The sequence below is a fragment of the Cydia strobilella genome, chromosome 25 (assembly GCF_947568885.1).
Source record: "Cydia strobilella chromosome 25, ilCydStro3.1, whole genome shotgun sequence".
NCBI classification, from domain to species: Eukaryota; Metazoa; Arthropoda; class Insecta; order Lepidoptera; family Tortricidae; genus Cydia; species Cydia strobilella.
This window is the reverse complement of record NC_086065.1, coordinates 2162764-2190670: the sequence shown is the minus strand read 5'-3', so window position 1 is coordinate 2190670 and position 27907 is coordinate 2162764. Positions and strand designations below refer to the sequence as shown.

General features: G+C 36.8%; 2 protein-coding genes across 2 annotated transcripts in view; one reads left to right on the top strand and one right to left on the bottom strand.

Annotated features, from left to right (window-relative positions):
• LOC134752816 (probable chitinase 2) overlaps nucleotides 1-27907 on the bottom strand; it is a 483068-nt gene that overhangs the window by 119218 nt on the left and 335943 nt on the right. The gene's annotated exons all lie outside the window — the stretch shown is intronic.
• LOC134752603 (homeobox protein Hox-A2) overlaps nucleotides 1311-27907 on the top strand; it is a 29370-nt gene continuing 2773 nt past the window's right edge. Inside the window, exons 1-3 of the mRNA XM_063688273.1 lie at nucleotides 1311-1558; nucleotides 1858-2048; nucleotides 2875-3063. Coding sequence (XP_063544343.1) covers nucleotides 1329-1558; nucleotides 1858-2048; nucleotides 2875-3063 — 610 coding nt within the window. The 5' untranslated portion in view covers nucleotides 1311-1328. The remainder of the gene's footprint in view (nucleotides 1559-1857; nucleotides 2049-2874; nucleotides 3064-27907) is intronic.

Below are 27907 nucleotides of genomic sequence, written 5' to 3'. Positions count from 1 at the left end.
TAAATTAAATTAATAGTTATTTACGATACAAGTGCGGAAAAGAGGAAATTCGAAACGAGTGGCGATAAATTAAAACACGACCGCAGGGAGTGTTTTAAATCGACACGAGTTGCGAATTTCCTATTCGCACGTGTATCGTACAACGTTTTACAGTACATATGGCCCTTTAAACTTTCGACATATGCACGAAAAGTGCTATTTGACGCACTAGTGCGAGAAAGTAGCACCATATGTACTGTAAAATATATTTCTAGACTAAAATATGCCGCAATCTAACACCACCCTCCAAATACTAGATACTAAAATGAAATTTAAAATAATACAATTCGCATTGTCATTTTTGTTAAATACGTTGGTATTTATACAGGTTGGCTAAAAAATAAGTGCATTCCCGTTGCCAGGGAGATTTTGGGATTATACTGAGTAACTTTTACTATGGGACAAACCACGAAATCGTGAAAAAAAAAATTACCCCCCCATAGAAAATGGACCAGCCAAAATTTATGAAACAGCCAACTATTTTTTTGCGATTTCGGGTTTAGCACAACACACAAGTTTGAGAGATCGCACGTGAGATTAGTGGTTGGGGGAGGGAGTCGAGGTTCTCACAACGTCTCACCTGAGGAGGTGGGGAAATCAATTAATGAACGCCTCAAGACGCACTAAGGATAAGGATAACGCTATAGTCGCTAGACCGGGCCGGGCCCGGGCCGAGGCGTCCGACATGTCATTTTCTATGACGGCTGATCGGTGATCACGTGGTGCGTCCATAGAAAACGAAGCGCCAGAAGCTCCGGCCCGGCCCCGGCCCGGTCTCGCGTGAGTCATCCTTTACGCACGCCACTTGACCTTTAAGGCGGTTCCCTGAGCCAGAAGGCGAAAAATCTTATATGATCATCTTTTTCTAAGAGGCGTTGATATTCATAGACGTGGAAAAAATATATGCAGTTCTTGATAACATAGCTTCCGATACACGAATTATGTTACTTCGCTCGATACAATTAATTCCCAAATCCCAAAGTAACCTCTAACTCGGACTTTTAGTCAAACTTTACTCGGTTATTTATTGTGTGATACTACCTATATAAACAAAAAAGAAGAAAAAACAATCTTAACTTAAATAGTAATTTCATAGCTTTCGAATTTCGATATTGTAAGGAAACGTTTTTAAAATAAATAAAAATCGTCAAAATTCGCTCAAAATTGACACTTGGCGCGCTTGATCTTTCCCTTTCTTTCTTGTGAAATGTGACAGTGACAGCGGCAAACCGATGGAACGGCCTTAATATCCTAACTTGTTTCAGGCAAGCCATGTAAACACCCCCACCATGTCCTCCCAAGTGCTCCCCTACCGCCGTGAGTCCACCGAGGAGCTGAACATCGAGGAGACCAGCCGCTCCAGCAGCCCCAAGAACATGAAGTTCTACGAGGACAAGACCACTCTGAAGAAGAAGAGCTTCTGTATCGACGCGCTGCTGTCACCTGAGTCCAGTTTGCAGGATAAGATGACGCATCAGAAATATTTGGCGTTTATTCAGAATAAGAATTATATTACTAGGTAAGCTTCGTCGCAAGTTTGTTATGATATAATCATGCTTTTCTACTTTGGAGGTTATTGAAGTTCGCATGTAAATTTTTCGTCTTCATCTTAAGTAGAGTAGTTACCTACATACTTGATAGGTTTTAAGGCATTGACTTTATTTGACCAAAATATAAAGTAAAAAAAAAACAACCAAAAAATGGATCATTTGTTATCCGACAATAAAGAAATTTAATTTACTTTAATTTAAAATGACATTTCAAAAATCCACCCAGCAACTTTTGGAACGTCCCCGTAATAGAATTCTTCTAACACAGGTACCAAGACAACTATGACGCCCAAATAGAACAGAACACGATAAACAAGTTCCCTGAGAGCGGCTCCGGGCAGAGCAGTCCCCGCAGCGTCAGCCCAGGGTCTGATGATGGAAACCGGTCGGGGTCCTACAGCCCACCCATCTCCCCGGGAGTTGAGGGTGGCAATGAGGAGTACGAGAGTTATAGGCCTGGTAAGTTTTACTGGGAACCGGTCAGAGTCCTACAGCCCACCCATCTCTCCAGGAGTTGAAGGGGGCAATGAGGAGTACGAGAGCTTTAGACCTGGTAAGTTTTACTCAGGGCATAGCAGTCCCCGCAGTGGCAGCCCAAGGTCTGATAATAGAAACCGCTCTGGAAGCTACAGCCCACCAATATTACCAGGATTTGAAGATGGCAATGTGGATTATGAGAGTTATAGGTCTGGTAAGTTTGCTTAGTTTGCCCAGGGTCTGATGATGAACACCGATTGTAGAAGGCGAAAATTAAAGTGTATGAGAGACAGAAGCCTCTTTTATCTAGAAATTATTTTCTTCATGCTTACGCACTTAATAATTTCACGTCCCGTGTAAACATTGTAATGTAACTCTTTGTCGTCGTGTGTTAAAATTGTACCTCTTTGTGTTATTAAGTAAAAATAATTCAATCAATCAATCAATCTTTAATGTCAAAAACACAATGACAAAAATTACAATACAAAAATTTTTAAATACACAACTTACACTAAATTAAATAAAAAAATTAAAATACTTATCGTAATATAAACAAATGTCAAAAATCTAAAGCCATTAAAAAGAATACAAATGTCAACTTGTTTTTACCGTAAAGAATGCCTGGTCAATCAAAAACGCTCTTAACTTTTTAACAAATAGCTCGTAAGAAGCCGCCTCTTTTATTTCACGGCCCAGGCTGTTATAGTTTTTTATATTTTCTGCTCTTTTAACGTACATAAGCTATTTACTTAACATTAAGCCATGATTTTCTAAGAACAAGGTGCTATAACATCCCGTCCTTTTCCAGGAATAGTCCCGAAGCCAGGGTTGCTCCCGCAGCCGCCAGTGATGGCGCAGTCCCCCCTCTTCAACTATCAGATGCCGGGCCCCCTGCCTTCGGCCTTCCACCACCCTGGAGACAGGGTCCTGCATCACATGCAGCTGGAGTGGCTGGCCAGGACTGGGATGTTCTACCATCGGATACCAGAACTTGGAGGTAAGTGGCCAGTTATATATAGATATTACTGTCTTCTGCGCTCCGCTGAATTACAACTAATGTTATTGGTCGATTCCCGCACGTCTCCTATCATCTCCGCTCTTCTCCGCCTCAGAAGAAAGGCAGCCTTTAGGATGACTCACGCTAGACCGGGCCGTGCCCGGGCCGAGGCGTCCGACACGTCATTTTCTATGACGTTTCATCGGTGATCACGTGGTGCTTTCCATAGAAAACGAAGCTCCGGAAGCTCCGGCCCGGCCCCGGTCCGGTCTAGCGTGAGTCGGCCTTAAACGGGTAGCAATTTTCAATGTTGCAGAGCATTCTCGAAATTTCCGCAATGTCTCAGAAATCAGAAACATTTATTGTTCAAACTGTGTAGGTACAAGAAGTATAGCTAGGAAACCTGGTCTGGTCTGGTCTGGTCTGGAAACTTTCATGAGGAAACTCTCATACAAGTTTCCACTTGGAAATTTCCCGTTTACCGGGTTATAACTCAATGTTCTTAATTGTTGACGACTGTACTATTAAACATTTTTTTTTAATTAAAAGTTTAAATAACATTACATTTCAATGCTTTTCTCGCCAGTATCAATACCGTATGCATTTAACGTCGTTCGTCATCAATAATGCATTTCTCACCCTCCGCCACTGCATAATAGGGGAGGTGGCAAACAACCAAACAGGTGACATGTGGCTAAGTCCCCTCGCAAACATTACATAAATAAATCGTTTTAGTCCTAGTTTCGTTGCCATTAGGGTCATTTTTGCTTGTTTGAAACAGGGACCAGCATATGTGACAGGTTGGAAGTTGGATTATCCTGGTGTTGATGTGGTGACGTTTTTTACGATGTCAGTTGTGCGGAAAACATGATTAGGGATTTTTTGACAGTTCGTCGTGGTTGTGACAGGGCTAGTGCGAAATTCGCAACGAGTGGCGAATTACCTATTCACACGTGTATCGTACAACGTTTTACAGTACATATGGCCCTTTAAATTTTCGACGTAGTTACGTAATGTGCTTATTATAGCACAGGGTGTCGTAATGGAGTACATATGGTATGTACTTACTGTAAAAATGTTTAGTCTCACCAAGCTAACTGCATGGCATTTGCAATGTCATCATTAATGTTCTTTGAAAATATTGATAATATGACACGCCCTCACTTTGTACTGTTCAATTCGGTGCAAAGCTAACTTACAAGGACTTTTTTGTACTGGCCCATAATGCCAAAAACTCGTCACTAAATGGCCTAATTTGTCAATCGTCCTGCACTTGCTTATCAATCGTCCCCTCAATAAGCGAGGTGGCGCCCCTGTGCACACACTGTGACAACCCTGACTTGTCGGATGGTATAGTTTGGAGAAGGACTTTTTTTAAATTATTCGCAAAATGGCCTAATAGGGAATGTTACGCGAAACTCTGCGTAGGGGGCGCCAGGGCGCCCCTACCACAATCCGAGGGTCTGTCGCGAAACAAGAAAATGAAAATTTCGTTATCTCTGTCACTCTTGCATATTCGAGCGATGAAGAGGCAGCTAGCGAAATTTCGGATTCGCGTTTCCCGGTAGGTCCTCTGTAAACAAACCGCCTTGATGCATCAATGTCATATTTTATTATCTCTGAAAACTTGTCAAAATCCTGTTAAACGTATGTATAAGTTACTCTATGGTTTACTAAAAAGGCTATAGTCCTGCACTCTGGTGGCAGAACATTGCAGTAATATCCCCTATTGTCAGTCGTCATGCACTTGCTTATCAATCGTCCCCTCGATGAGCGAGGTGGCGCCCCTGTGCACACAGTGTGACAACTCTGACTTGTCGGCTGGTATAGTGTGGAGGAAGACTCTTTCGGGGCAAAATAAACTAGTAGCTCTGTGAGCTTAGACCTCGCGAGCATACCTTAAAACTGAATAAATGTAGGGCTCCGCCATTTAGAATAATTTAGAAAATTAAAATAACATGAAAAAACATAATATTGTCTTGGTTAGGGGTACTGTCATAGCAAATTTTGTAGTCACAGTCAATTTACTGCCATCTATCGACACACGATTAAAACTAAAAATAAAAATATCAAAAAATGTATATGATAAATCAAAAAATGAATGATTTATTTATTTGTTATTTGTATTTATTATTGATTTTGACCCACGTTCTTTCGCTGATATGTGTTAAAATTGTTAAATAATAACAAACGAAACCATTAACGCCATCTAAATGAGAATAGGCCAAAGGTTGGTATTGGTGGTAGTGCCATCTGTGCGAGAATCAAATTTTCCTTTCAGTCACAGTTTTTCCTTAGACTGTATTCATCTTTTACGGAGCTACATAGATCTTTGCTCTTAGCTAAGCTGACGAAATTTGGCTACTTATTCTCGAAGCGATTCAAATTTTCTGCATTTTTTGTCATTTACTCTGTAAACATGTCTCAAAAAATAAAAATAATATAATGTGCAATTTAATATTATGTAACTTTATAATTTAATGTTTATATTATCTGAATATTTTGTAGTTTTGTTTGACATGTAAATGAGATGTACATTTATCAATAAGTCATCTGAAATCTGAAATCTGAAAATAAAAACTCTTATGATATCGATACAACTATTTGTTTAGGCGCGAGCTATCACGACTTCTCCATTTGGAAAAATGTCCGAAAACCGGATCGACAAAAAAATTAAGTGAATCTCATATCATCATCTCATTAAAAAACACAATATGGGACCTGTCCTGAAATAAATACTATTCATTCATTCATTCATTCATTCATTTCAGAACATTCAAAATTCCATACAAAACATATATTTTTTTACATAATTTTTTTTTAAACGTAGACCTTCGCTACGCTTCGGTCAATAAAACTTAATAATAAAACTTCCTATATATTTCCTAAAATACTATAATGTACAAAATAGGAAGCCAGCGTACATTCTTCGTCATTATTGACAGTCTTGATATAATTACCATTGCTAAATAAATACACGTTTATAGGAAAAATAACTAATGATATTCTACATACTATTTTATCCAACAAATACTAAAACGACAATAATCTAAGTAAATGACTCGTAATCTCTTCAAATTCCCCATTTTTGAGATAAATAATCTTATCCTATAGATATGGAAACTGACACAGATGTATGATTAATCTTCTTATTTACTATTATTATGTGTCACTCTATGTACTTAAGAATCCCTGGAAAGCCCGGCCGAATTTCACCTTCCCATACAAACGGAGTTTCGTTCTTATTTTAAAACTACGTGTTGGATTGTAATGAAACTTTGCACATATAATGACATAAGGTATATCTAGTAATTACAGACCTAGATATACCTTATCCTATTGTAAGTATAAAGTTTCAGAGCAATCTAGCTAGTGGTTTTGAAATGAGAGCGTAACTACGTTTGTATGGAGAACCGAGCTTGCCGGGGACTCTTAAGTTTTATCTCTGAGACTGTGCGTGTTGCAATACATTCTATCAAAAGTAGGTAAACTATCGTTTTAAGATATGATCTTACACTTTTTAACAAAACAAGATTATTGTATGTCAATATACTTACTCATAAAGTTTTGCAACACTATTTTTGATGAATATCTCTGTTTCCGCTACCCAAGGATAGTCTGAGAAAATCGCTCTTTAGCGATAAGACCGCCCATCTGTCTCTATCAATTATGCTTCCTGAAGATGTATCTTTCTGTCATTTAATTTTTTTGTGGTTAAATGATCAAAATGGCGGAAATAGGCATAAAGAGCTTAATAAGTACCAATAGGCACTTACTTAAGATCATTGTGAATTCCCTGTGATAATTACGTAATGACGCAAAGAAGTATTTTTTTACATGTTTTATACTTATGAAGCTTATCGCTCTCAGAGCCACCAGTTCATTCATTTATTCATTCATTCGTCTGCCTTTAGCCTTCCGTTAGCCTCTTTAAGTGGTTTATAAAAAGTCCGCTGCCATACCATGTACCATTTGACAAAGCAAATTGACGATTGTTAAATATAATCGAGCAATAGAAATAGTTTTGCTGTGAACCCCTTGGTTTAAGGGCTTTAAATATAATATAGTGGCCATTTTAATATAACCAATCAAAGTTACACGCTTAAAAAGGTTTTTGAATGTTATACAACAGTTAGTTAGCTAGCTACTTAGGTATAAAGGTATTTACTTTCTACCCAATTTTCTTGATTTTCGAGGCACGTTTTTTCCTTACTCTGTATCCATCTAATACGGAGTTATATCGAAATATCTTTGCTTTCTACCCAAAAGATTGAGTTATCGTGCCGGGAATCTATGTTAACTTCGTCTTAATGAGGTTCAATATTTTTAAATATGGGGGTTTTGGATTTGAAGCAAAGATATGTAAGTATACTGTGACTACAAAATTTACTATGACCAAGACAATAACTCTATACTGTCTATATCTACTTTCTTTGATTTGAAGGAAATGGAATAGTATTTTATCTCGTATTAACGACGTCCCACATAACTTTTGACGTACGGGACGTACCCTAGTGTACATTTTATTCGATAGCGTGACGTGACATACGCGTTTGCGTTAAGTGTCATTTTTATGGGATTTTGAGTTTCCAAAACGTCCCGCTTGGCGCGCTGTTCAAAATCCCATACAAAACTATTTTTGTCTATCGCGACAAACGCGAACGCACGTCACGTTATCGAATGAAATTTATACTAGGGTCCGCCGTCATCAAGTTATGTGACGAGTAAGGTATTACGAATGAATGTGGAGGGAAGTATCGGGAGAGGAAAAGGTGAGGCGAGAGAGAGGTACTTATGGAAGAAAAATACATGCTGCGCCGACCCCAAGTGAATGGGATACGGGCAAGCGAATGATGATGTTCTTAAAACTAAAACCTGAGTCAAAAAATAATGGTCACACTATAGTAATAAGATAAGTGACACCCTAGGCGTGAACCTGAATATTATTATCGGTGCCTCTGCCTCCCTCCCGCGGTCTAAAAGATTAGGCCATAAACGATGGCATTACGGCCATCTGTCACAATTTGGCTTATTTGTATAATTGTAATAATAGTATGGGTGGTTGGAGAGTAATCCTTTGCTGGGTTAAATGGTTTGGCGGAACGAAAATAATAGCCGCTTTGGTAACAAAACTGATGTGTGGAGTGAGCACTCAAAGTTATCCCAATGCACCTTAACTGTAAGTCGCCAATTATATTGATTTAAACTTTCACGATTTTTACTTATTATTATTCACAGCGGCGGTACTTAATTATTATTATTATGTGTGAATGCACAGGCAGCTTAAAGCTGATACGTGCACATCAATGTCCACTTGTGTTTTGTAGTCTTCGAAAGAGTTCATCGAGTTTGTAGGGTGCACTGATCACTGACTCGGGCAAACTGTTCCACACTTTCACTACGCGGTTAGATAGGAAGTGTCGTCTGGGGTTGCTGTTACTCTGCGTCCGAATCGCGTAAAATAAGTTTTAAATTTACCTCCGACGTTTCGAGGACGGTGTTGTCCCCGTGGTCTCGGAGAAGACTGGCTAAAGTTGACATCAGCATCTTCTAGGCGCGCGAGTTTTTCGAACTATTATAAATTATTATTAAATTATTTTTAAATATTAAGTCCCGCCGTTGTGAATAATAATGACAAATATATTTTTTTAACCTTATGCAGATTTACTATTATGTACTTCAGCCAATATGCAAACGTCAGCAGTAATTTTAAATTTGATTTTAATACGCAATTAAATCTCATTTTAGTTCATTAAAACCCATTTCTGCATTGTATATATATATGTGTCACCGCCTAAACAGCACATAAGTCACTAATTATGAATTAACTTGCTAACCCAAGTCTGCTGCAAATCTGATTTAAAAATCAACCGTGAGGGCGCTTAGAGGACGAGGCGGGGCGCGATTGCGAGAGGTTGAGGCACTTCGAAAATAATACCTCATAAAAATATGTATAATGTTAACAATCTAACGAAAGTGAATGAAAAGTTTTAAACAGTCTTTGAAAGAATTTAGCATAAAATACGTACTATTCAACAAGAGGAACTAAAGACATCAACGCGTACTGTTAACTTCTACTACTAATTAATTTCAATTATGTATATCTAACAATCAATCTTAATAAAAACAAATTTTATAAAACATTTCAATAAATTAAATCCTTCTCTGCGTTGTAGCTTTTCTTTTTCAATCTTCTTCGAACCGATTTTAGAAGTTTTAGAACTAGAAATTCAAGGATGACTCACATTAGACCCGGCCGGGTTCGGGCCGAAGCTTCCGGCGCTTCGTTTTCTATGACAGGTGATCGGTGATTACGTGATGCTCTTATGGAAAACTGAAGTCGCCCCGGCCCGGACACAGACCGTTGTCTATGTGTGAACGGCACGTCTGTACACGCAGCATGCGTCATAGTGTGAGTAAGTTGCTTAAAAACAGTACTGAATGGTCGGCAAACGGCCGTCAATCTGACGTCGCGGGCGAGGTCATTCGAGTCGGGGCGTGGCGGTGCGTGGCCGTTCTGTATGATAATACTATTACTTATTCTGTGGTTGTAGCGTGAGTCATTATTTAATGTGGTCTGTTTTATGGCTCGGACTCGTAACGCCTCGTTGAGGACTCGGTGACGTTGCGGAAAATTTGGTGTCGAAACGGGACCATTTTAATTTTAACACATTCACTGCCAACTTTTTCGTAGCGCTACGCCCGTAGCCGTACCCCGCGTTTTCCCGCTTTCCCGTTCGCAGTCGTTTTCCTGAAAGCAAAGATAGATATAGCTCCGTAACAGATGGACAGTCTAAGGAAAGAAACGTGTGTCGAAAATCAAGAAAATTTGATTCTCGAGCAGATGGCGCCACTACCTTTGGCCTACTCTCGTATGGATGGCGTTGACGGTTTCGTTTGTTATTTAACAATTTTAACGCATATCAATAACAACATGGAACAACAACAAAGAACATGGTTCAAAATAATTAAAATAATTAATGCAAATAAAAAAAATCATTTATAGTTAATCGTGTGTCGATAGATGGCAGTGGGTCGCAGTGGATTTACTGTGGCTACAAAATTTACTATGACTACCGCTCTACGCGACTACGAACAGAGAACCCGCCGAGCGCCAGGCACTCAATGTGTTAACGTTAGTTATCCTTTAAACCAGGGGTCGGCAACCTTTTAGCAGCCAAGGGCCACATAGTAGTTAACGAAATTGACGCGGGCCGCACTTTGTTAATATTTATGACTATCAGGTATTGTCGTTTGTCAAAATTATATACAAAATAGCCAAGGAGGCTCGCGGGCCGCAAGTGAGGGGTTCGCGGGCCGCCTGTTGCCGACCCCTGCTTTAAACCCAATCAAATGATTAATCTGTCTTTATAAAAATGTAATTATTGTAACCATCCTGCTAGTACTACTTTTTAGTATAAAAGAAGTATTTAGTAAGTTTTAGAAATAAGTGTTAAATACTAGATTTAATGACACAAACATATTGGTTTATACCCTAGCGATTTCGGAAGAGCGGGGTTTTCTGTCACAAGCATATCTAATGCTTAAAAGAAGATCCCATCCCATGCTATAAACTACTTGTAAAGAACCAATAAACATTTTTCATTTTCATTTTCATTTTTCAATCTGACTACCGCCTCCTTGACACTATAATCATTCGTCGCCGCCGTCGCCGACAGTGGCGCCGCGCCCTCAGGGCCTTAAGCCAATTACCGGCAGCCAATTTGTTCGCACAAACAAAGGGACTCACCGTAGGGACGAGACACCGACGTATCGATATAAATATCGATGAAAACAAAACAAATGGGGGCTCATCTTTTTTTTGTTCCGTCCCGTCAGGCAGGTGACAATAGTAGATAGTAGCATACTTTATTAGAAGAAATGTGATACTACATTCCAATAATACACTAAGTAGATGACTATCGTTATGGAAAAAGCTTATAACTGTCATAAAATGTATATTTGTTTATTTTAAATACCATAACATCCTGGTTATGTTGTTGTTGTTTGTCCTAGGGGCACCCCGGAGGTGCATAGGGCCTCCACAAGATCCTTTTACGCCTTTCTGTCTTGAGCCGACCTTCTTGGCCTCGTTCCAGCTGAGTCCTACGGCTGGCAGCTCGTTCTCTACGCTCCGCCTTCAGGTGTAATCCTGGTTATGTGGTTATTATGAATTTCTGGTTGAAAAATATAAACTAACTTAGAAAGATATCAGAAAACTCAAGAATCAAGATTGACAGTGTTTCGTACTCAAGTGAAAGACCTATTATTGAAAAAGACTTTGTATGAGATAAATGAATTCAATAAAATGTAAATGTTACAAATTATGTCATGTATGCACCTTAGTTTAATAATTCATTCATTTTATTTCATTCATTTATTTATTTCTATAACAATATGATATTGTGTTAGAAAAATCTTACAAACTATGTATTAGCACATAAATAATAGCGGGACATGTCAAGAAATAAAATTCCAAAAATACAATTCAAACAAAAAACAAAAAAAAAAGTACAGATAAAGTAGGTAATAAAAATGTCATCATTCATGTGTAAAAGTTACATAAGATAATTTTGTAAAAACAGTTTAATTTGCAAATATCTCGTCGATGCTGTAAAAGCACCTCCTCAATAAAAATATCTTCAAGTGCTTACTAAATATTTTATAATCTGTAATATCCTTTAGATTTGCAGGTAGTTGGTTAAATTTCCTGACTAGTCGCACTTGTTAGTAGTATAGATATTGTGTACATGATGTATCCTCTTTACGAAACGCCAAATAGACATTATAATTTAATTTGATAGGTACCTACTGTGAAAAGCGTGAAGTTAAAATCAGTTATCAGTAATTTATTGCTTTCATAGGTACAATAAGGTCTTACATTAAAATGGTGATCTAGCTATGAACCCTGTAAGGGCACTGCAAATTGAGCACGTAACTTAATACTATAATACGAGTATTACATAATATATCTCATATATATAAATTTAACATCATGAGAGGGGGGAGGCCTTTGCCCAGCATTGGGACACAATAGCAAAACAAGAAATGGAAACGTTAACTCATAATGAATCCACCACCTTCTAATGAGTTTTTGTTGACTTTAAAACTATGTTCGATCTTAAGATAGATAGATAGATAATAGTTTATTCATCACCACATGTTAATAGATAATTCCATTCCTTGTTTTAACTTCACGCTTTTCACAGTAGGCAGTGTAGGTACCTATCAAATTAAATTATAATGTATATTTGGCGTTTCGTAAAGAGGACCTGCTTTGACTGGTTAGTGATATTTGGTGATATTATCGATATATGTAGATAGTTATACATCCCTAGCGCAGTAAAGGCAAAAAGGGAGCGTTTTCAGCAAGAATCCGTCTAATTGGTAGAACCGTCGAGCCGAATAACTAATTAGAGGTTGCGTTACTTTCACGAAACGTTTATAATACAGCCGAGGCCAGCGACGGAAAGTATATAGACGAAGCACTCTTATCTGACACAGGCGTTTTCACGGCCGGTTAGTAATAGAAAAGAGAATAGATAGGATAGAGGGTTACTGTCATAGTAAAATTTGTAGTCACAGTAAATTTACTGCCATATATACCTATATTTATGGATAAATGTTTTTTATTTGTGTTTATTATTTTTATATGATTTTGACCCATGTTCTTAGCATCGTGGTAGCGCCATTTGTGCGGGAATCAAATTTTCTTGATTTCCGAGGCACGTTCTTTCCCTAGACTTTATTCATCTTATACGGAGTTATATGTCTTTGCAATAGGTAACTATATTTTCTTCTCTAAACAAATGTTCAAAACTTTTTATTAACAAAACACTTTCCAGCGCCACAATTTCCATACGAACATAAGACATTATTACTTTAATTATAGTTCAAAGGGTCATAAGTGCCATGGTATCTGTATACACACATAGAGTAACTTATACTAGAGCGGTACTGTCATAGTAAATTTTGTAACCCCAGTAAATTCACTGCCATCTGTCGACACACTTTAAAACTAAAAATGAAGATTTATAAAAATGATTTTTTTTATTTGCATTAATTATTTTTATGATTTTGACCCATGTTCTTTCACTGATATGCGTTTAAATTGTTAAATAACAAACGAAACCGTCAACGCTATCTATACGATAGTAGGCCAAAGTTAGTAGCGCCCTCTGAACGAGAATCAAATTTTCTTGATTTTCGTGGCACGTTTTTTCCTTAGACTTTAAACTGTATCCATCTATTACGGAGTTATATCTATCTTTGATACACATATGACGGTATTATGAAGTGGAGTGGGCGTGGTCTAGCGCGCATGCGTGATGTAAGACACTGACTTTTTTTTGTGATCTTTGCTTTTGAGTTGAGTGGTGGTTGAGTGTTATAACACTAAACTTTGACGACCGGTCTGGCCTAGTGGGTAGTGACCCTGCCTGTGAAGCCGATGGTCCTGGGTTCGAATCCCGGTAAGGGCATTTTTTTTATATACCACGTCGGTGGTAATCAAGCATACGGCCCGCCTGATGGTAAGCAGTTACCGTAGCCTATGCTTTTATTTGTGTAATGAGCACAGATATTTGTTGCTGAGTCATGGTTGTTTTCTATGTATTTAAGTATTTATATATTATATATATCGTTGTCTGAGAACCCATAACACAAGCCTTTTCTGTGTAAGAATGTCCTATAATATTTATTTATTTATTTTATTTATTTAAACTCGCGTTTTCTACACATAATTAGTTAGTTAAAACGTCGGAAAAAAAGGTAAAATAATGAAATTTAATCGCGTTAAACCCGGTAATGACGTTAAATATGAGTTGAGTATTGCTCTATAATTATAGTATTTTATATTCTGTTCACTTGAGATATGTTTTTACACTTTCTACATATTAGAAACTAAAATGACAGTTTAATTGGTCAGTCTACTGCACAATCTGTCCAATCCAACCAAATTTTAGTACAAAACCAGACAGATAGGTAGTAACAGGTGGCCCATAAAATACATAGATAAATAATTTGTAGAATTTTTCTTACTGGAACGTTTTTTTACAAAATGACATTATTAAAACTATAATCATTTAATCAAAAATACAGGACAAGAGCGAGTCGGACTCGCCTACTGAGGGCTCCGTACAAAATTAACATTTCTTTGATTTTTAATTTTTACAAATTTACAGCTTTTAGATTTTTCCCTATACTTGTAGGGTAAGACGATATTACTTGCCAAATTTCATAGTTCTAGGTCAACAGGAAGTACTCTATAAATTTTGATTCCCTTGAGAGTATATTAGATTATTTTAAAACGGGTCACTCACGTATTATTAAGTCGAATAGCTCGACATGTTTCGGTCCAATTTACGAGGACCGTCTATAACCGCCGTCGTCTGTCGTAGGAGCTATATTAGACTTAATAATACGTGAGTGACCCGTTTTAAAATAATCTAATATGTTTGAATCTCACGGGAGTTTTATAGTCCCTTGAGAGTGTCTATATCTTTATATCTTTTTTTTACGTTAATTTTTTGACAGCTTCAAGGGACTGTAGACCCGAGTATATAGTTTTAATTCCAACTGGATACCTCCACGCGTTCCCGAGATAAAGGGTTAGACAGACAGACGGACGGACGGACAACAATGTAATCCTATAAGCGTTTAGTTTTTCCTTTTGAGGTACGGAACCCCAAAAACGAACTATCATCAAAATATCCTTCTTTAGTGTACGTTGTGATAATTGTCAACAAATGCAGCATGTGATAATAAATATTTTTGTGAACGTATTTTTGGGCCATCCTGTAGATTAGGCAATAGAGCAATTCGTAACAGACAGACAGACAGACAGAGTCTTAGTATGGACAATTTTATTTGATATAAACTTTTAACATAGTCAAATGTTTCTGACGTTTTTAGGATTCCGTACCTCAAAAGGCAAAACGGAACCCTTATAGGATCACTCGTGCGTCTGTCTGTCTGTCTGTCCGTCTGTCACAGCCTATTTCCTCCAAAACTACTGGATCAATTAAGTTGAAATTTGGTACACATATGTAAGTTTGTGACCCAAAGATGGACATTGAACGTAAACAAATTAATTTTAAACACGGGGGCCACTTTTGGGGGGTAAATGAGAAAATTTAAAAATAAAGTTTGTCAAACTATATCGTCTTATATATCAAATGAAAGACCTCATTGTGAAAATCTCAAATATATTTTTTATATAATTTTAGGACAAACAGTTTGGAAGTTATTCAAGAAAATAGGCAAAAAATTACCATTCCCCCCCTTTATCTCCGAAACTACTGGGCCAAAATTTTTGAAAAAAATACACAAAATAGATCTTTACCTATAGATTACCGGAAAACCTATTAGAAATGTACAGTCAAGCGTGAGTCGGACTTAATTACTTAGTTTTTGATCCGACCCCTACGGGTTTTTTAACGACATTTCGATTAAAAAATATATTGTTTAAATTGTGTAATGTACGGAACCCTTGGAACGCGAGTCCGACTCGCACTTGGCCGGTTTTTTGTTTATTGTGCCAATTCATTTTATTTTCACTTTCTTATAGTCCTGCCCGCGACATTCTCTGCGTGGAATTATGACGGGCATCTAGTTCAGGTTTAGCGATATAAGCCTAATGGGGTGACAGACAGACAAAATTTCTTTCGCATTTAAAATATTAAAAGGGATATAAAAGTATGTAACTACTTTCAAACAGCAAAATGATAGTAACTAAAAGAAAATGCTATTTAGCATCAATCAAAACGATTTTATTACTTCACGATCGATTAATAAATATTTTCAATCAATTTGCTAACGATAAATGCCATCCAAATTGATCCTAACTTCGCCACCTGCCCATATGGCACTTAGCGAAGTGGCCCTAATTGCCCAAATACCCATAAAATTGCACCCTATTCTTAACTACAACATACTGCACAAATGTCACTTATAGCATAGCCCTCTTAACACATACTACAAATTAAATTAAACCCTATTGCCTAAAAATAAAGCTCAATTTTATTTGCAGCGCGTTGACTGTTGATTCAATTTTATAAATGAGGCATTGAGCTGATTTGAATTTTGCGCTAATAGTTTTTAGGTTGAAAATTCAATGAGTGTTTTACGTGATATTTAAGGGGATGCATTTATTTAATATTTATTAGTATAATTAATTTAATGTTTAAATTAGGGATGCAGTGAAAGTTATTTATTGTTGTTTATAGTGAGCTAATTTGTTGGTACGGCTTAGTGAGGGGTGACAGGTTCAATTTGTGTTGTTTAATTTTGTTGTTAATTTTATTGTTGAAATTATGGATGAGATTAAAAGTTCTATTGAAATAAAATATCGTCTATTAGAAAGGTATGTTACTGTTCTAAATATTTTATTGTTTCTTGTAGGGTATATTGCGATTTTTAAAGTTGATTATTTGTACTTACTTGTAGCTGTCTGCTTACAGATAATTATACAAAATTTGCTCATTTACTAAAAAATAAACAAGGGCCGTATGCTTGTTTGCCACCGTGTAGCATAAAAAAAAAAACATTTTTTTAATATATATTCATGACTTGGATGATACACCTCAATAAAAGACCTTAGACCTTAAAGAGCAAATAAGGTAAAAAATAAAATAAACAGCAATATATTATTTTTTATATGTTTTAATTTTTTTGATAATAATTTCCGAGATATTTAGCGATGTCTGACATGTCGTAAATAATAAAAGGGTTAAGGTATATAAGGGTTATTTTTTACCTTTTTGGTACGGAAACTTAAAAAAGATGACAATAGGTAATAAAGAACTTAAAAAACATACCCACCACTTATCAAAAGCACCATCAGTCACCCCTAAATCGCACCAGTTGTAAAACATGTCGCGCTTTACTTTTATCACCCTTGTGATGGGGTAAATACCCCGCCGGGGTAATCTTACCCCATTTGCGATGACACTTGCCATAAATATGTGGTTGGAGGATTTAGTTTAGGGTTCTGTAGACGGATGGTGACAGTTTTGGGTGAATATGGTGTGATTTTTAAAGTGTATTTGGTTAAAATTCAAACTTCTTACTTTTTAAATTTATTCTACATACGTTCTTATAAGGATCTTTCACAAGTCAATACAACATTAATGACCAAGGGCCTGACACTCTTTGATAGAGAAAGATAGTCTTATTGCGATTTCTATAAGAGGGAAGAGAAAATAATTTTTTTATTTTTATTTATTTATTTGGGAAACATACAGCACATTATAATACAATAAGGTAAAAGATATAGTAAGAACATAGGCCAAAAGAGTTTCCACTTATAGTTAATACAAAATTCCTTTGCTCCGAAAAAAAAAGTACAATTATTAGGTATTTTGAATTTAAAGTTGAATTTAACAATAACATTGAGTAATAATAACAAGCATAATTTAGAATTTGGAAAATAACAAGCACAATTTTCAATTTAGAATTTGAAATCAAATAGGTACAATTACAATAACAATCATAACAATACAACACAAGATTACAGTTTTATTACTAGCTACGAGTTAACGAAATTTGCCATTTATTATATTTTTTTATTTTGTTTGATGACAGAAACAAATTTATTACACCTATGCTGGAACAAATCAATGTGTGAATATTTCTTATTGTATATATTGCATGCTCTTGCTAAAAATTTGTTGTTTACATATTTTTTGCGAGTGAATGGAACTGATAGTAAAGCGGTGGACCGTGTACGATACGTAGGACATCTAAATGACACCTTGCTGAGAAGTTCTTCCGAATCAATTAAATTATTTAATATTTTGTACAAGAAAATTACATCCCGCTTTTCTCTTCTCACTTGCAAGGACTCAAATTTCTCGGGCTTAAAAGATTTGAATTTATACTTCATACGATTAAGAAACTTTTTTTGAACACTTTCTAATGAATTAATGTGCACTAAATAGTTGGGACTCCAAACTGTAGATGCGTATTCCAAATAATGCCCATGCTTTGTCTTTATCACCGACCGGGCATTTTTTCATGGTCGGGTTATGGCATCATAGCAAGGAGGCGATGGCGAAATACCGAAATAAAAAGAATAAGAGTGAAAGAGGAAAAGGATTATGCTGCCATACATGAAGCTGTCAATACATGAATATGTCTTTCTCTTACCCCTGGTCGCTCGGTTTCATGTCTATAACTACTTGTATGTGACTGTCGCAATTGTCAGAACAATGTCGCACTGCAATGCTGCAGCGGCAATGCTGGTGCAGTCTAAATCCGCACGTCACCGTAATGTTTGCTTCTTGCAATGCGTTCAATCCAATGTCACCCTGTATAACTAAGGGATTATTGTGTCTGTCTGTCCGCCTTACCTTGGTTGATCTACAAACACATGGAACCCAGTCATTAGTAAGTGTAAGCGAAAACAAATATCGAAAGTTGAAAAATCGAATATTGTGAGTGTTGTGTGTCGACCCGGTGACATCCCTAGTGCGCAAAAAGTGCGGATAGTTCGAAAAACTCGCGCGCCTAGTAGATGTTGATGTCAACTTTAGCCAGTTTTCTCTGAGACCACGGGGACAACGCCGTCCTCGAAACGTCGGAGGTAAATTTAAAACTTATTGTACTAATAATAATCACATACAATCGACTATTCTGTAACATATTTCTACAGTATCAGCACATGCGCGTTGTCACGAACAAACAGGACAATGACGTTAAGTCGCCCGGCTGAGCGCAAGACGGCAATCAGTGTAATTCGATTCGGTCCCGCCTCGCCCCACCCTCCCCGGGGGGGTCAATATATATACATATATATATAGTATGTTGGGTTATCGTTTTACAATAATACGGCGATATAAACAGTTTATAGAGGCCTGTCAGTTGTCCGGAACTGTTTTTGTTCTAACTGACAGGCCGGTATCGTCCGGCGGACTGATAGTCAGTGGGAAGTGGGCCAGGTGGGCCTCACGAAAGTGGAGGACCCGCTCGAAACGAAATCACCTTTCCATACAAACGTAATTTTAATTTTCCTCTGACACAATTTGCTGTATATCAACCACAGCTATGCCCCTACGTTTCATTTTTTCGATTTTTTAATTATTATAAGAGTTAGGAGCATTCAAAAAATTGTATGAAATCTGTTTTTCGCTCTTATTTTTAAAAATAATCAAAAAATCGAATAAAGTCAAACGTAGGGACATAGCTGTGGTTAATATACACCAAATTAGGGACTACGTTTGTATGGAGAAACGAACGTCCTCTTTCCTCTTAAGAGAATAACACAGAATTGTAGATTTTATATATTTTAACCAAGGGCAAATCCCATAAAAAATTACACAGAAATTTGGATATTTGCAAGGACAGACTCCAAAAAAACACTTAAAAGGTTAAAGTTGTCCCGATAGAAGAAAATGACGAAAACATGTCTAATTTTCATTTATGGGTATTTTCTACAATAAATGTTGAAAACCTGATTCATTCCAATCTGGACATTCTTGGGCTCATTCTAATCAGAATCGACAGCATTCTCCATCCTGCCATAAAATAAAGATGTCCCAAAATGTCCATTCCATTACGTCACGTTTTTGTGTGATTTTTTTCTTTCCTTATATTTATATATATTTATATACAAATTTTTGGGACTTTTTATTATCAGGATTGAATATGCTAGTGATTCTGAATTGAAAGAACCCAAAAACACCAGGATCTGTGAGAATCATGTTTTCAATATTTATTTTAGAAAACGCCCTTATAGTTATACCCACAGACCTAAAATTTATGCTTAGTTATACCCTGCATATCATAGCAAATTTTGAATTACACATATCCTGTCCCACCTTTATTTCGAACATCAGTCCATTAGGTATAGGTATATATTACAATAACTTAAATAAACTAAAACTACTAACAAGTTTGAGAACAAATCAAATTATTTTATTAAATATTTTGATTTGTGTTTTTTAAAGTAGTCACACTACTATATATATAAATTAAAGCCATCCGGCCTTCACCACTGGAGGGCTTCGTCACTTTTTCTTTAATATATGACATCTATTACAGTTTCTAAAACTACTACTTAAATAACTAACTCAGCCCAACAGCACTCCTGTTGTCCATGTATTATATTTTTGTTAGCAGTATGCTAGTTAGTAAGCTATTTTATACTAAAATTATACCTAGGTACAGAAGGAATGCATAATTATTTTCCATCGTATTTTCACGGAAACTTACGAACATGTCTTGCTATTTTTAACCGACTTCAATTTCATAGAAGGAGGAGGTTCTGTATTCGGTTGTGGCTATTTTTTTTTTTTTTATGTATGTTCACCGATTATTCCGAGACCCGTGGTCCGATTTGAGTCATTATTTTTTTGTTCGAAAGGAGCTACTTCCAAGTTGGTCCCATATTAATCTGGTTCTGATCTGATGATGGGATCCCTGAGGAATTGAGGGAACTCCTCAATTTTTAAAGGCACATGTATGGTGATTTGGGTGTTTTCATAAGCAACTTGAGCATTTTCTCTCGAAAACGACCAATTTGATGAAGTGGACCTGATGATGATGATTGTTTTGAAGGTAGTGATGATGATTTTTTTAATATAGGATGTTCAGCGATTACTCCGAGACCCGTTGTCCGACTTGAACAATTCTTTTTTTGTTTGAAAGGAACTACCTCAAAGGTGGTTCCACATTAATCTGGTGCTGTTCTGAGGATGGAATCCATGAGGAATTGAGGGAACTCCTCAATTTTTAAAGGCACATGTATGGTGATTTGGTCATTTTCTTAAGCAACTTGATCATTTTTTTCTCGAAAACCACCAATTTGATGAAGTGGAGCTGATGATGATGATTGTTTTGATGATAATGATTTCAGCGATTACTCCGGCACCCATGATCCGATTTGAGTTATTCTTTTTCTGTTTGAAAGAAGTTACCTCTCCAAGGTGTTTTCGTAATATTTTTGGTTTTGATCTGATGATGGAATCCGTGAGGAATTGAGGGAACTCCTCAATTTTTAAAGGCACATGTATGGTGATTTGGGTGTTTTCATAAACAACTTGAGCATTTTCTCTCGAAAACGACCAATTTGATGAAGTGGACCTGATGATGATGATTGTTTTGAAGGTAGTGATGATGATTTTTTTAATATAGGATGTTCAGCGATTACTCCGAGACCCGTTGTCCGACTTGAACAATTCTTTTTTTGTTTGAAAGGAACTACCTCAAAGGTGGTTCCACATTAATCTGGTGCTGTTCTGAGGATGGAATCCATGAGGAATTGAGGGAACTCCTCAATTTTTAAAGGCACATGTATGGTGATTTGGTCATTTTCTTAAGCAACTTGATCATTTTTTTCTCGAAAACCACCAATTTGATGAAGTGGAGCTGATGATGATGATTGTTTTGATGATAATGATTTCAGCGATTACTCCGGCACCCATGATCCGATTTGAGTTATTCTTTTTCTGTTTGAAAGAAGTTACCTCTCCAAGGTGTTTTCGTAATATTTTTGGTTTTGATCTGATGATGGAATCCGTGAGGAATTGAGGGAACTCCTCAATTTTTAAAGGCACGTGTATGGTAATTTCGGTGTTTTCTAAAGTAACTCAAGCATTTCCTCACCAAAACCACCAATTTGATGTAGTGCAACTGTAGCCTAACCACGAGTTTGGCACTAAATATTCTTCGTAACTTACTTTGTACACTAATACGCCAGTACGAGCGAGATGCATAAACAGTAAGTTACGCACACGATAGCGAATATATCAATGTCAAACTCGTGGTAAGGCTACTGATAACTTCCCTCGTATGTGTATTATGATTTTTGATGTAGGTAGTGTTGGAAACAACCAAAGAGACTGAGAGGTGAAGGTAGAGGGTATTAGTGTTTGGGGGGTTTAAGGTTGGGGGTTGAGGGGAGGTGAGTTGATGGGTCGGAGACTGAGGGGTTGGGAGTGGGATTGGGGGTTAGGGTTAGGAGTTAAGGGGTCTGGGGTTAGGGGTCGGGGAATGGCGGTTGAAGGGTTGGTGGTTTAGGGTCGAGGGGTTCAGTGATCAGGGGTTGATGTGCTGTGAGGTTGAGTGATCGGGGGGTTTGAGGGATTGGGTCAGTGGCGGGGCGGAGAATGGATTTACTGACAGGAATGATTTCCCAGACGGACTCGAGGAAAATTCTGATTATTTAATAAAGTTTACGAATTTACAGATAAACATGATTATGTTTTTCATTCATGCGTCACGCTCTTAACAATGTCTTAAAACTAAAAATGGAAAAATAAAAACTTTTATAAAAAAAAAGATAAACCGACTTCAAAAAGGATGAAATAAAATATTATCCTTTTTAGGGTTCCGTGTTTAAGTATATGCGTTACCAACTGATATGTTTGAAGTCGGTGCCAAGCCAAGTACTCCAAGTAGTAACAATACCAGTCAAAAATAATCAGCTTTATGTCTATAAGTCCCATTACAACTGTACAAATGTTATAAACGTGAAAGCAATTATGTCTGCCTCTTTGCTACGTTTTCATGGCTAAACAACTGAACCGCTTTAGCTGAAATTTTGCATGAAGGTTCCTTGAATTGTTTTATATTTTGAAATGTAGTCCTCTGGATAAGCGACAGAAAATAACTCAGTCCCAATCCCACATTTGCGTGCTATGACTGTTTAAGAATTAGTAAGAAATGCTCTTTAAAAAAATACGACGACAAAACGTATTAGATTTATACTAACGTGCCGACAAGCATGGTACGAACTGCGCCAAGAAGGTTCAACCGTGTGTTCTGTTCTGAGGTGTACAGAAAGTTCGTTTATTGTCGTCGTGTAACGCTGCGTCTTACATAGGCGAACACTCGCGAACGCAAAGCGAAGCGACGCGGCACGGCGCGGCCGGCCCAATGCGTTCGCGTTCGCAACGAGATCGCCCACGTAGGACACTTCTATATAGGTATCAAAGGATTAATTAAGGCACCGTGCCGCGCCGCTTCGCATTCGCGTGTTGTTCGCCTACGTAGTACGCTGCATTAGGTAATCCAACGTACATACTTATATAGCCGCATCATTATCGAATTGCACCAAAATCCCTGGTTTAAAATTTGGCTTGGCACCGACTTCAAACATATCAGTTGGTAACGCATATACTTAAACACGGAACCCTAAAAAGGATAATATTTTATTTCATCCTTTTTGAAGTCGGTTTATCTTTTTTTTATAAAAGTTTTTTAGTCAATCTCGATACAAAAAGTATTAAGGTTAAGTAGCATGACAAATACGAACGTTTCCAAGACAATACGATGGAAAACAATTATGCATTCCTTCTGTACCTACCTAGGTATAATTTTAGTATAATAATAAATAATAAAAGAATTTTATTTCGGACATAAATCCATAGTTGTTAGTTACATATTACATTAACTTATAAAATAGTGTTAGAAGAATTACAAAACTAATCTTAACCTACATACCTAAGTATAAATTAACCTATTTTACTGCAGTGTGGAGTTTTGTCCACTGCTGCAGCAGAGGGGAGTCCCACCTATATAGCCACCTATATATAAAATAGCTTTAAGCTTTAGTGATATAGACGAGGTATCTGACAAGCACAATTTTAAACAGTACATTACAGAAATTCTATTGAGATAGAAGATAGAAGGCAAAAATCCGCGCGACAGCCATATTTCTCATCTTTGGTTTCGCGCGCCGCGCCACATCTTTGGTTTCCTAATTTCCTCTACGCCCCCTCTTATCTATAACATTACTGCTATTGCTATGTCTCAAATATTAGGTATGTTAAGAACCTGCAAAAATACACCCTATGGCTGTACATACAAAGTGGCTGGAATCGAACCCTGAACAAAACACGGTCAAACAGACTTCCGTAAGTCCCCCCTTGTTATTTATACGCTGCCTAGAAAATCTACTTTATAGTTGCTCTACTATGGTTTTTTTATTATATCTATCCTCTTTTTTTTTTTTTTTTATGAAATAGGAGGCAAACGAGCAGACGGATCACCTGATGGAAAGCGATTACCGCCGCCCATGGACACCCGCAACACCAGAGGGGTTGTAAGTGCGTTGCCGGCCTTTAAGATGGGAATACGCTCTTTTCTTGAAGGTTTGAAGGTCATAAGGTCTAGGTAGGTCTTGGGGGTAAATGTCCTAATACTAGTACAAAATTATTTCCAATGAAATTTGAATCATTACTAATAGTTATATCTATCTTTGCTAAATGGAACAGTTGCTTTTGCTTTGTTTAATATTAGAATTTCAGTGTAATATTTTTATGGAATTTGGCAACAAATAAAATGAGTAAAAATTTTATAAGATATATAGGCTATAAAATTACCAAGGTATAGTTTGTCTCAAATTCCTGATCTCCCAATCGACCTATTTAATTGAAGGCATGTTTACATAAACAACATAACTACACTAGACATGAATTTATAGGAAACGAAAAAACTAAATGTCTTCTTATATATTAGTTATTGGACATAAACATTGTATAGGTGATTTTAGTAAGTGGCCAATAGTTCCGAAATATACGATTACACATTTCAAAGACCAGTATTTTTGGAAAAAAATTGAAAAATAAGTTCGTCACTTAAAATGCTGTTTTTGTAAAATTTTGTTAGTTATGTTCTTTTTGTAAGAAAATAAAACAAGTTTCTATAGAAATTATGTTTTGTATTCTATCAGAGAGGTACAGATTTATCTTACTTAACTAGTGGATTTATTTATTTTGGACAATTGGAGTCATTTTTGGACACTATCTTTTGCTCTACGGGTAGATCCTGCTTAGACGAATGCTATGATACCAAAAACTCAAATCGGCAAAAAATTTTAGTTGTGTTGTTTTTGTAAACATGCCTTCAATGAGGGCTAACGCGTATGAATTCGCCGCTAGGGGCGCTAGTGTAGATGGTGGTCTTTTCCATAGTTCGAAATGTCAAATGTCACTTGTCACTTCAATGACTGACAGCTGTTCTTTAGTCTTTTGGACCACCATCAACAGAGGCGCCAACTGGTGAGCAAAAAAACGATAGCCCTCATTGTAAGCAGAGCATCTCCCCACGCGAACCGGCGCCATATTGGAAAAGATTTACGTGTCTTAGACAAGCGTTCAGGTTTTGTTTATGGCCGAATTTATGGGCGGGCCCAATTAGCGATGACAGGGACGTGGGTTCCGGTCCGGCCGGGGGCAGAAGAGTATCGATATAGACTTTATTCTTTTAAAAAATTAGGTGAATGCAGAAATTTTTTGGATTGGAATACTTTTGAAAACAAGATCGTTTCGAATAAAAAAATCTTTTTCATTTCTCATGCTCTGAAAGAGGGTCATTGTTGTTCTAAAAGGTGTGCAGAAAATGATACGTGTCTGCACTAGAGCATTTTACGTTCGAAGTACGATTTTTTTTTTACGATACGCAATTTAAATTTCAGTTTAAATGGATTTGTTATACAATTTCCATTCTGATATTTGACTCTCCATTCCATAAATAACGATACTTTTGCCTGAATTGTTAATTGAAAGTACCCTCAAGATATACTATAAAAATGTATACTTACTTAGTCATGTTTTAAAAAAAAACATACATTTTACTTTCCTCGTATTCGAAATGAAAAGTAGAGTGTTTAACTCGGGTGAAAATCACCATTTCAGCCTCGGACTATTGGCACTCTCACTGCGTTCGAGCGCCAAAATACCTCGGCATTGGTGAGTGCCTTCCATCCCTTGGTTAACAATCTACTATACATAAACTCAGAAAGTTTTCCTAATACCACACCTATCACCTTAATAAAATATAATAATAATCCTTTCATCGCGACTTTCCATTCCTCAATGTAATAAAATGCGATTCGTCATTTCACATCATTTCCCTACGGGTATAAGTATACAACACTAAACTACCCAAGCTGTTTTTAGGGTTCCGTACCCAAAGGGTAAAAACGGGACCCTATTACTAAGACTCCGCTGTCCGTCTGTCTGTCACCAGGCTGTATCTCATGAACCGTGATGGGTATAGACAATTGAAATTTTCACAGATGATGTATTTCTGGTGCCGCTATAACAACAAATACTAAAAAGTACGGAAACCTCGGTGCGCGAGTCCGACTCGCACTTGGCTGGTTTTTTTTTGTTTTTCTTTTCATATGTGTGTGGTGGTCAAAAATCGTGGGTCCAAATACCGGCTGTGCTGTATAGAGCAGAAAAAATCGGTAAGAATGCAAAAAGATGAATAAAAATTCGGTCAGGATCCTTATCAATCTTATCATGAGAGGCTAATGACTTCTACTCGTGCAAAGTCACGAGCAGAAACTAGTAAAATAATAACAAAAATCAAACATCGTAAACAAAAACCAATTTCTATAATTTCCATCGCAATCATACAAGCTTAAACTAACAAGATACAGATAACAATACAAATTAACACTACGCAACGCAATTAAGCTAATACATATTTATCAAAGCGCCGCTAAGCCTATAAAAATGATAATTATCAATTAGCTAACAGCGACATTTGTGCATGTTTATTTTTGTGATAAGTTCCCGAACCCATCTGTCAGTTTTGGCGGGAGCGGTGACGTTTGGGTCTTTTTTAGGGGTGATGTTGATTGAATGGTGAAATTTATACGGTGTTTATACTGTTTTGCTGATGTGATTTGGTTAATGTACCTAATAGTTTATGGATTAAGTTTCAATCGAGTATTCTTGAGGGTTTATAATATAATATTATTTAAAATCAAATATTAATTTTATTTCAGAAAATTTTCATTTTTTATCAAAGATATAACTCCGTTATTATCTATCTTTATTATTATGCTTAACCTATGTTAGTGACAATGTTATATATGTAACTTATTTTTTGATTCATCTTTAGAGTACCTACAAAAAGCAAATTATACTTATGAAAAAATATCCGTAGTAGGGCTATAGTTTAATTTGTTTGCTTGTTAAACGCGTTAAAACTACAAAAAAAGCAACTCCTTGAAGGCAAAACCACACACCTGGATCACATTCGAAATAATAATCTCAACCTGATTTTATATTTATTTGACCAAACTGGACAGGCATGATGTAGGCAGGATGTAGATAGTGTTTTGTTCTTAAATTTCCCAATCTAGTCTTCAGCAAAGAGAATATAACCACTACATCTTTGCCACTACGTTTATTAACTTTCATGAAGGGCCTGACACTCTTTGATAGAGAAAGATAGTCTTATTGCGATTCCTGTAAGAGGAAAGAGAAAATAGTGCCATGCTTTGTCCTTATCACCGACCGGGTGGCATCATAGGTAGGAGGCGATGGCGAAATACCGAATGTATGAGTGAAAGAGAAAAAATCCTATGCTGCCCAAATTTTATATGAATATTATTTCACTTACCCCCGGTCGACGGTCGCTCGGTGGCGCGACTATAACTACTTGTACATATACTATATCTATGACTTTCATATTGGATACTGCGAACGTCAAATCAATAATAAACCTGGTAATTTTTTTCGAAATTCGAAGGCATCTGAGAAATTTAAAAACAAATTAAAGGCACAGGCGATCGTGCTCAAGTGCCAGAATCAAAAATCAATAACGCATGATTGTAATGTTGACCGAACGTGACATTTCTCAGCGTAGCCTTAATGGCCGCTTTAAATTCGTTTAGTTTTATTTTGTGTTTGTAATGCGCCTTAATCGTTGGCCCGAATGTTTGATTTATAACTGGTTATTACCGACTTGCTTAATATTCTGAAGATTCAATACTTGCCTTGCCTCGTTTAATTTCAACAAGGTTTAAATCTACTCATCCAGAATTAGAAAAGGAAAAATGACAACAGTGATGCAATTTTTTTTAATAATACGCGTGTTCAAACTA